Here is a 10,276-nt window from a genome sequence, read left to right as displayed (position 1 = left end):
GCTGCTGAGCAGGCTGGGGTACTCAAGTGGGAAGCGAAAAGAGAGGAGCAGTGACGTTTGGACACGGACACCCCAGGCTTTGGGCTTCTGTCAACTCCACCCTTTACTGGGGATGGTGGCGGGCACGGAGGGCCCAGTTGAGTAGACTAGCAGAGCTCCTAAGGGGGCTGAAAGCAGCGCTAACACCTGGGGGGCCCAGAGATGTCCCAGCTCCTCTTTTCCACTCCAGGCCCCGGGCAGCCACGCCTCCCTGGGAGTAGAAGCTCCGAGGAGAGGCTCGCCCCTCACGAAAGCTTCTGGCCCTTTGATGTGGCTTCTCTGGTACTGAGCTGTGAAAGGGGCCCTCCAGACTCCCACGGCTTTTTTTTTTTTTTTTAAAGCTTTTAAAATTTTTATTTATTTATTTTTGGCTGTGTTGGGTCTTCGTTGCTGTGCGCGGGCTTTCTCTAGTTGTGGCGAGTGGGGGCCACTCTTCGTCGCAGCCCGCGGGCCTCTCACTGTCGCGGCCTCTCTTGTTGCGGAGCACAAGCTCCAGACACGCAGGCTCAGTAGTTGTGGCTCACGGGCTTAGTTGCTCCGCGGCATGTGGGATCTTCCCAGACCAGGGCCCGAACCCGTGTCCCCTGCATTGGCAGGCATATTCTTAACCACTGCGCCACCAGGGAAGCCCCCTCCCATGGCTTTTGATTCCTTTCCTGGCATGACCCATGCAGGCAAGGCCCCACGGCTTGGACTTCAAGGTTCTGAACTAGAGTTGAGGGGCCCATTCTAAGGTTGCTGGGATCTCCTGACTGAGACCAGGCCAACAAAGGCCAGCTCTGGGACTCTGCAAGTTACCAACAGATGCAGGGCTTGGCACCCACCCCCTCCCTGCCTCACAGCCAGCACACTCAGGTGGAGCCCATCTCTGCGGCCCGGGCTCCTTGGTGCTCCTCCAACGCAGCCACCTTCTCCAGCCTCTGAGCCCCGATATTCTTTATATTGTACTTGGTATGCCCAACCTTCCCACTGCTCCTCTCCCCTCACCAAATGTTTCCTGTCCTGCAAGGTCCAGTCTACGAAACCATCCTGATGCCACTAGCTGGACCCTCCTAGCTGCTCTACCAAACTAAGCCCCTCAACTTGACTTTCAATCCTGTACCAGCCTGGCCTTCTCCCAACCCCCAGCACGTAGCATCCCCTCTAAAGCAGGTTCCTTAGTTGTCCCCAAACAGAGCTGCTTACCACTCTCAAATAGGCTATTTCCTGCCAGGCTGCCCCTCGCCTCCTCCAGGCAGCCTTCCATGACTGCCTCAGCCCTGTCAGTGGCACACAGGTCACCATTTAGTTCTTCCTAATGAGCCTTGCCACCTTTGTTCATGTCCTCAGATAACCTGTTCTAGGGCAGGGTCCACAGGATATGCTGATGGGTAGACAGGCGCTCCTAATTCCTGACTCCACGAATTCTCCCTTTTAATGTCCACCCCTGCCCCCTTCTGAGTTGTTCAGGAGCTGACTCAGGCCCGGTCTGTTTGGAGAACAGTTAACTGGCCTCTCTGGGTTCCCATTCACCTCCTATCTCTGTCCCCGCCTGGGAGAAGAAAGGCAGGCAGAGGCTGCAGCAGCTCACAGACACACCAGGCAGGTTGAATGTCAAGTGCACTTTACTGGGTCCCTGGGCATTCCAATGCTATCCTCGTCGCGCCTGGGGTGCCCCTTCCCTACACTGCCAGCTGCACAGGAAGTGGGGTGGGCGGAGGGAGCACACGTGGAATGGCTCATTCTCCTGCTCTGAAGGGTCTTGGGTGATGTTGGGCGTCAGCTGTGCGCCTCTCCCCTGCAGCCCCCATCCCATGCTAGACCCTCCTTGGGGTAGAGAAGGGGGATGCCTGGGCCTTCAGCACAGGAAGCTGGCCTCAAACCAGGCACCAGTTCCTGCTTAAAATGGGGCAGGGGGCCATGTGCTAAACTCTCCCAGGGGCAATGGTGAGGTAGAGGGGGCAGCACCCTGTTCCTGTCAGGGAGAGGCCTGGGTAGCCCGGGGAGCCAGGCTGGCCTTTTCCATCAGGCCCAGAGGACCTGGTGGTTGAAAGAGTGAGGTTCAGCCAGCTGAGGCTGGAGGAATGGCCAGGAGGGCCAGCCGGTCCAGCTTGGCACCCCCTCCCCCAGCCGTGGGTCACCAGTCCCGCTCAGCTGGTTCTCGGTAGGGCAGGCCTAAGAGCCTGAAGACATCCTTCTCAGTGGGGGTGGGCAGTACTCGGCCAGGCCCCACCTTGAGGCCTTGGGTGTCCCGGACCACAGCTGTGCTGAGCGCATGCTCCGACAAGCTCATGGCCTTGGTCTTGGCCAGAGCCCGCATGGAACGGTTGAAGTGGGCAGAGCCAGTAAAGTAGAGCAGAGCACAGGCAAACTCGCTGTAGGGAACTACAATGATGTCCAGCCGTCGGTACCGCCGCCCTGGCCCTGGGAGCTGGCATACACCCAAGTACTTCTGCTGCTGGCCATTCTCCTCCTGGCTCACCAAGTCATCCGTCAGGAACCCTGGCCCAATACAGGAGGGCTGTTGGGAGGGCAGGGAGCCAGGCCCTGGGCTGCCCAGCCCTGGGCCGCCTAACCTCCCAGGCCTCTCCTGATGATCCTTGGGTCCTCTATTCCCAGCTCATCTACTTATTTGCTGGGCGACCTTGCCCTCTCCAGGTCTGTGTCCTTTTCTGTAAAACATGCATAGTAATTCCTCTCCAAGTCCCCCACAGGGGCACAGAACGATCAGAGGAGGCACTCAAACTGCAGCTATTACTGAGCACCTCTTGGGAGGTAGGGGGAGCTGATTCATCTCTTCCCTGAAGTGGCTCTGGCCACAGGAGAGAGGTGGAATTTTCAAGAAGCAGCCTTCCCCTGCTTCCTGCCTAGAGATTGCCACTTTGAGGTTCTCCCTCCTGGGGGCCACTCCTCCCCTGTCCCCCTGCTCACCCAGGGGTGGGGTTTATACCTCGCTGCCGGAGGCTGTCCAGGAGGCGGCTGAAGATGCCCTGGTGAGACCGGCCGTCTGGGTGGGTGACCAGCACGTCCACGTCACCGCAGGTTGCCTTCCCCCGTCGGTACGAACCACATGCCACGCACAGCAGCCCAGGGTTGAAGGCCTGAGCTGCTTCCCGGACCTGAAAAAGGACAGCGAGGGGGGTGAGGGCTGTGGGCCTCAAGTCCTGCCAGGAATTCATCTCCACAGCAGCGCAAGGGCCTTCCCTGACCCAGGAGCCCACACGCCCCCTTGTGCCCCAAGCCAATCCCTGGATGCATGATCCAGCCTGAGGGAGAGAGCCCCAAGGAACAGAGGCAGAGCTCCACCCTGGAGAGTGGCAGTTCTCCAGCTTGGCTAGGACAGAAGAAGAGAAAACGTGCTCACATCACCGGGGGTGGCCTGAGGAGAGAGATGAGAATATGTGCTCGGATTCTGAGGGAAGGCACCGCTCTTCAAGAGCAGAGAGACATATCTTCTCTGGGCTTCTGTCCCAACCCATGCACCCAGGTCTGTGAAACTCCACTGAGGACAAAGAGCCAGGTGCCGAGAAGCCCTCAGCCAGGTCTCCACAGCCCCAGGTATCTTTGGATTTGGAGCTAAAGGCAGAGTGTGTGAGTTGGGGCTTGAGGCCTGACAGGTGGCTGGCAGGGTGCCCCGGGCCCAGGCCTCGGAGGAGACGGAGCCCAGAAATACAGCTGCACGTGTAACAAAGGGAAGGAGGGAAAGCAAAAGGGAAGCACTTCTGAGCCAATGCCCACATCCTTACTTGGAGGAATGGGGCTCGATGGGGAGGGAGCTGAGACAGAGGGAACTGTCAGCTGAGGATCATCCCTCACGAGGTCTTTCATATGCGGAAAACACACACACACACACACACACGCACGCACGCACACACACACACACACACACACACACACACACGCTTCCACCCCGGGACACTGAGATTTCTGGGGCCCTGGATACCTCAATTCTCCTGACAGGCAGGCTCTGCTAATCCCCTCAATTCCCTCCTTGAGCCTCCCAAGAGGATGGAGGAGGCCTAGGATGAGTAATCCCATCAAAACCTCCTAAGGCTGAAGACCTTAAATGGGGAGAGTGGGCCAGGTGGGGAGCCACTTCTGTTCCAGTGGGTCAGGGCTGGAGGCTCGCTGGGGCATTCTCTATGCCCAGATACCGTGGCTGAGTGACAGGTCATCACTAGCACCAAGGCCTGGTGATGGGTGGACAAAGGGGCTTGCCTGTCCCTCCCACACTAGCGTCAGAGTTCTGTGGCTGGGAGTAGAACGGGAGGCTGATTTCAACTAAGCTGGGCCAGAGTCTCCAGGGAGTCCTACCCTATCAGAATCATAGACCAAAGAAGGAGCAAATCAGCCCCTACTCCTAATGCCAACTGAACAAATGTACCCTAGTCTCCCTCTAATCTAGGTTTTATATGAACTGAATCCCTAACCCAACTCTACACCAAACACTAATCTTGGCTGAACCTTATTTCCAGGACAATCACAAATTTTAACTAAAAGCATCCAACACTAAGAAAACCCTACTCCTAATTCAGGCCTAACCTTAACTCAGCTCTTGATCTAGCTTTCCTCTAACCCCAAACCTAGTCCTACTGGCACTGTGCTTCTACACCAACCCTAACCCAAACCCTGAACCAGCCTTGGGTGACCTGCAGAAGGTGTGTACTTCTGGAGATATAAAACTTTGTACATTTAAAAAAATTGTGGAGAGAAAGAGTCCATGGTTTTCATTAGGTTCTCAAAGAAGTTTGTGAATCAAAAAATGTTAAGAATCTCTGCCCTGATCACCCTAACATAGCCCAGTTCAAATCCCAGTATCCTCGAGTAGTTCTGACCATAATCCATCTCTAATCTAGCCCTAACATTAACCCAGTCCTAACACCATTCTAGCACGTAAGCCAGTGCTAACTCTGCCCGATCCTGAGAACCCTACCGCAGAGAGCTAGTGTTGCAGCCCTTCCCTACCTAAGCCAATTGCTCTTTCCCCACTAGTCCCAATCTCTGGCCCCCACAGCTTCCTCTGCCTGCTGGGCTCCCCTGCTGAGGGATCACGAGTTCTTGGCTTTGAGCCAGGCCCTGAGTTATAGTAGGACCTGGCTCTCCTTACTGGTCTGGGACACCTGCTTACTGTCTGCTCAATCTCTGCAGCCTCCTCCCTGGGCATGCGGTCCAGGAAGTCATCGTAATGCTTCAGGCCAATGGCCTGCTGGGTAGTCAGAGAGGCCTGGTTTCGGATGTCTTCTAGGCTCCGGAAACCCTGAAAAAAAAAGCCAGATGGGAAGGCTATGAGGATCCAGGACCAATGAAGAGGCAGTGAACAAGCACACACACACAAGGCTTCCATCACCCCCAGACTCCAAGGAAAGCCTGAGGCAGGACCAACCCCAGGAGCGGTTGGGTCTGTAATCAGTGGGACTTGGGAAATGCAGGGGGCATGGAAGACACACCTCAGTCCAGCCCTGCCACAATCCTAAAACACTGGTTCATGACTCCATCGATCTGGGGGTGATTCTGGGCATGGCTGGGTTTGGGAACCACTGTTCTGGATACTCAGCCCAGAGGCCTGGTCTCCTCAGGAAGGCCCTTGCTGGTCTGGGGGACAGAGAAGTATACTTCTTGTCTCTGCCTACACCACAGATTAAGCCTCAATGATACCAAGCAACAGGGCAGTTCTGAGAGCCAAGAGAGGGATCTGCATGGGCCCTGGTCCCTTTGAGAAGTGGTCTCTCTATAGTCTGGGTTCATTCTCATCAAAGCACAGGGTAACAGGACTGTGGGACAGGAGCTCTAAGATATAGTAAAACTGAAGTGGGGGCTGGGACAGGGTGTGACCTGATGGTACCACATCTGGGCAGTCTTGGTTCCAGCTCCCCAGATGTTGGAGAAGAGCTCTAAGACAGGCACGCTTTCACTGATGTGGTCCAGCTTCCGCAGATGCCCACTCTCCAGGATCTCTACGATCTTCTCAGCCATCCGCTTTCCAATTCCGGGGATACTGAAGGCCTCCTAGAGGAAGGGGAGGCAGAGGCAGGAAGGAAACTGACTCCTTTAGCAGATGTCTGAGTAAAAGCCAGTATGGCCGGTGGGCAACTGATAGCTGTATAAAGCTTGGGCAGAGTTGAAGATGAGAAGTTTGGATGGAATGGGCTGGGAAACTTATCTGCTGGTTCCCAGAGGGATGGAGATCAGCACAGGAAGCAGAGGAAAGGCAATAATGACGATACTAGTCACCACTGCCATCATAACAGTGGAGCTAACATTTATGAGGCTTTACCCTGTATCAGGTCCTGCATTACAGGGGTCATCTCATTAAGTCCTCATGGGACTACTGTGTCTGTTACTAAGTCCCTTTTTACTTTTGAGGAAACAGATGCTCAGAGGGTTTAAGTAACTTGCTTTAGGCAAGTTACACTTAGTGAATGATGGGAACCAGAATTCAAACTCTGGTCTGTTGACCTTCAGAGCCTGAACTTTTAAAAAACTTTTCATTATGGAAAATATTCCAAAGTAGAGAGAACAGTATACTGGACCCCAAGTACCCATCACCCAGCTTTTATAATTATCAAGATTTTGACAAGCCGCTTTCATTAATCTCCCCATTTTTTTTTCTTTCGTGCAAGTCCCAAACATCAGAGAATCTTAATCACTCCACCTGATCACCACTTGTGACTGGTGCTTCCACCGACCTCTGGCCAGTAAAGAGAAGACCCCCCCCAGCCCCCCACATACCCTCCCCTGACCCCCAGGTACCTGGTAGGAGGTGACAGGCTTGTGGAAGCTCTTGAGGGCATTAATGGCCTTGGCATAGCCCAGGGCCCTCCACTTGTCCCCCTGAACAGTGTAGGCTTTGGCCAGCACTTCCAGCTTCTCTGTGATGTGGTGGTTGTGGTTGGTCGCCTTCTGGCTCGAAGGCTGTGCACAGACCCACTTATCCAGGCCCTCAGGGGCTGGGCTAGGCTCACCATCTCCCTCAAGGGGGGTTGGGTAGCGGCCGCTGATCAGGGCTTCCAGATCAGCTGCGCTAACCTGGGTCTCTTCCCCATCACTGGTTTCACCACCAGAGCCGGGCTGGACATAGGGAAGGAGAAGAGACAATAAGTTCATGCCCCCCATGAGGAGGGCTCCTCAGAGGTGGGGGCTGAGTTTCCTAGTCAGACCCAAGAAGGATGCTGGGTCTTCTGCAGCAGATTTGGGTTCCACGTGGCTTCCCCTAGGGCCCAGCCCTAGGATCCCCAGTGATATGTGGTGGATATGGCCTGGGCAAATGCAGTAGTGATGAGTGTTGGGAAGAGTTAAATGGCTTCACAGTAAAGAGAGCCCTCCTCTCTCAGGAGCCTGGGACATTCTGAACAACCACCAGGCTCTCCCTGTTTCTGTGATCTAGTTCCCAGGAGAAGAGAGCTGTGGGGCCTGGGAGGCTCCTCACCTGTGCTTGGAGGCTTGTGACTTCCTCTGCCCTCCAGGAAGGAGATACAGGTCTGGTGGGAGGAGGGGAAGGAGAGAGGGCTGTCCTGAGCTGAGCCTCACTAGCTCCAGGAGGAGTAGAAGAGTCTTGGTCTGCCTTGCTGAGCTGTGCTTGATCCAGGTACCTGCAGGATGGTGATGGGAGGTTAAGACACCAAAGTCTCACGCTACCTCTGTTCCCAATCCTTCTCTACTCTGAAATCGTGGGGTTTTTTTTTTATTTGTTTGTTTATTTTTGGTTGCGTTGGGTCTTTGTTGCGTGCGGGCTTTCTCTAGTTGCGGCGAGCGGGGCCTGCTCTTCATTGTGGTGCGCGGGCTTCTCATTGCGGTGGCTTCTCTTGTTGCGGAGCACGGGCTCTAGGCGCACGGGCTCAGTAGCTGTGGCATGCAGGCTCAGTAGTTGTGGCTCGCGGGCTCTAGAGCGCAGGCTCAGTAGTTGTGGCTCACAGGCTCAGCAGTTGTGGCTCATGGGTGGGCTCTAGAGTGCAGGCTCAGTTGTTGTGGCGCACGGGCTTAGTTGCTCCGCGGCATGTGGGATCCTCCTAGACCAGGGATCGAACCCGTGTCCCCTGCATTGGCAGGCAGATTGTTAACCACTGCGCCACCAGGGAAGCCCTGAAATCGTGTTTTTTTAATGTGTCCAATTAAGACGATGAGAGTTTAATAGCTCAAGAAAACATCTGAGGAAAGACTAGGACCAGCCTACCTCTTGGGGATGAAGATGCTGAATCCTGCTGTGTCCACGAGGCTTCTCTCCTGTAGGCACGAGCTCAGCCAGGCTGACTTCACCAGCTGAGCACCTGGGGGCAGCCAGGGCAGTCTAAGGAGGCGGAGGGCTCGCTCACAGTCCATGCCTTCATCCACCACAATGTGAGTGACCCCTGGGGCCTGGGCAGGGCATATCTGGCCACCATGCTGGACAATCTGCTTCTCAAAGAGTTCTGCCCGGGCTCGCCCAATGCCAGTGGGTACAACATGCGCCCGCACGGAGCTCAGCCATTCTGTGCAGGGGACATCCAGATGCCTACTGTCATACTTTCAGACATGATCCCAATGAACCCTTCACGGTCCCCTCCCCCCACTCGTTTTCCTCCACCCAGACAGCCTGCCTTCTGGGGATTCCACCACAGGCATACAGTTAATTTCCTGTGGGCCATCACTTGATGTAAGGCGCAAGGATTCTGATACGTCCTGTTCCCTGATATAACCTAGAACAGTGTTTGGGACCTTGTAGTTACCCTGTAAATCACTTCATTTGATCATTTATTCTTTCAACACATATTAGTAGACACTTATTATGTATCAGGCACAAAGCACATGTTTTGCCACTATAAGCCTCACAGTCTAATAGATTCACCTCCCCCAACCCAGCCCACCATGTAAGCTTTTGCCATCTATTTGTCAATTTGGCTGCAAAATAACTTACAAGTCTGGGGACCTGAGAAGGATTCCCTCCCTGCAGCAGCAGGCAACCTCCTAGAGAGCAAAGGATTCTACCAGTCATTTCCTTAGGGGCCAGGGAGTATTTTCTGATTTATGGAGGTCTCAGGGTGGGGTAGAAGATAAAACAGCAAGTCGCCTGTCAAAGACTGGGGACCAAGCCTAGGACAAGGCAGGTAAAAACAAACCTGCAGGCTCTGGGCGGGCAGAGTCAACTGCAATATCTGATTCTGGGCATGAATGATGTAAGAAGCCTCAGGCTCAAACACATGAGGGTTCTGAGGCTGGATCCACTCACCTCCTGCTTCTTCTCCGTCTTCCCTCTTGGGAATCTTTGCAAGTGCTTTTGATGATGGATTGGTATGAATTTTCCTCCTCTTGGGAAATGCCTTCAAGATGCCCCTGGGGTCCATTGAGGTATGGCTGGAGCGTGGCCTTTCTGTTGGAGGGTTGATCAGGGCAGCTGTCATGTGGAAACCCAGAACTGAGGCCCCCCAACCCCTTTGACTATGAAGGTGGGGTCTCTACTGACCAGGCCTTGGGGACAGTAGCCAAGTTCCCAGGAGTCTCCCAAAACCCAACTGAACTTGGGTGGTTTAGCCTAGCTCTACACTCACCACTTTCAAAGTCAGAGTACTGGGGGAAATAAGGGGAAGAGTGGAACTATTGGGGGAACTTTTGATGGGTACCAAACGATATCATTCCTCAGGGAGGTGCTCTGAAGATTAAGTGTGCAGTGTCTGCTCCTGCTGCATCCCACTTCCAAAAGGCTTTACCAAAACGAGATGCCAGGCTAGGAATGGAGCTCCATCTTTAGGAAGGACTTGGGCTCCCAAAATGAGTGGGGACTTAGGGGGACCTGTATATAATCTTTCTCTACCCCCATCACACACCCGCAGAGGAAAACCGGGGTGGGGGATGGCAGGTGGAGGTTAGGAGGCGGGGTGGGGGAACGCCCTGCACCTGCCCTGGTCTCGGACCTCTCAGCACGGGGGGCGCGCAGGCCCGCAGCTGCAGGGAGATGCACGACTGCAGCAGGTGTGGGGCGCCTTCCCGGATTGGGGGAGTCTCGGCCTCACAGCTGGGGGTGAAGAAGACGCTGGCAGGTGTGAGGCGCCCGCCGCGTACGCAGCTGGCGCGCGCCAGGGACTCCCAGCTGGGGGCCAGGCGAGGGCTGGACGGTCTGGATCCTGCCCTGAGGGCTCCTCCCCACTCCCCAGGTTCGGTGCCGGATGGGGTCAACTTCAGGCCGGATGGGTCACCGGCGGTGGGCAGGAGTAAATTACTTACCAGAGCAGCCAATGAGAGCAGACGAAGGGCGTGAGGGGTTGCGGGGTGGGAACAAGCAAATGTC

At 55.1% G+C, this 10,276-nt stretch overlaps 1 protein-coding gene across 3 annotated transcripts; it reads right to left on the bottom strand.

The window, feature by feature from the left end:
* Window positions 1-420: 420 nt before the first annotated feature.
* POLL (DNA polymerase lambda) lies at window positions 421-10,268 on the bottom strand. 3 transcript variants are annotated; one of them, XM_007187311.2, is made up of 9 exons: window positions 10,213-10,268; window positions 9,221-9,361; window positions 8,189-8,483; window positions 7,445-7,607; window positions 6,769-7,086; window positions 5,851-6,024; window positions 5,147-5,275; window positions 2,969-3,137; window positions 421-2,520 (listed from the first exon to the last, which is right to left on the bottom strand). In XM_007187311.2, the coding sequence occupies exons 2-9, from the start codon at window positions 9,333-9,335 to the stop codon at window positions 2,156-2,158; spliced, it is 1,728 nt and encodes a 575-aa protein (XP_007187373.1). In that variant the 5' UTR covers window positions 9,336-9,361; window positions 10,213-10,268; the 3' UTR covers window positions 421-2,155. The 3 variants fall into 3 exon arrangements, with proteins under 3 accessions (XP_007187373.1, XP_057387289.1, XP_057387290.1); XM_057531306.1 differs by lacking the exon at window positions 10,213-10,268 and adding an exon at window positions 9,903-10,159; XM_057531307.1 differs by lacking the exon at window positions 421-2,520 and adding an exon at window positions 2,549-2,690.
* Window positions 10,269-10,276: the final 8 nt, after the last annotated feature.

Source organism: Balaenoptera acutorostrata, chromosome 16 (assembly GCF_949987535.1).
Source record: "Balaenoptera acutorostrata chromosome 16, mBalAcu1.1, whole genome shotgun sequence".
In the NCBI taxonomy this organism is placed as follows: domain Eukaryota; kingdom Metazoa; phylum Chordata; class Mammalia; order Artiodactyla; family Balaenopteridae; genus Balaenoptera; species Balaenoptera acutorostrata.
This window is presented reverse-complemented; position numbering and strand designations above follow the sequence as displayed.

Bases quoted from the DNA above. Each gene is read 5' to 3' on its own strand.
- POLL (XM_007187311.2), bottom strand. From the start codon at position 9,335: ATGGACCCCAGGGGCATCTTGAAGGCATTTCCCAAGAGGAGGAAAATT. The intron at 8,484-9,220 runs GTGAGTGGATCC...TCCCCTGCACAG, and splicing joins AGACGGAGAAGAAGCAGGAG to AATGGCTGAGCTCCGTGCGG. The intron at 7,087-7,444 runs GTGAGGAGCCTC...CCCTATGTCCAG, and splicing joins TCACAAGCCTCCAAGCACAG to CCCGGCTCTGGTGGTGAAAC.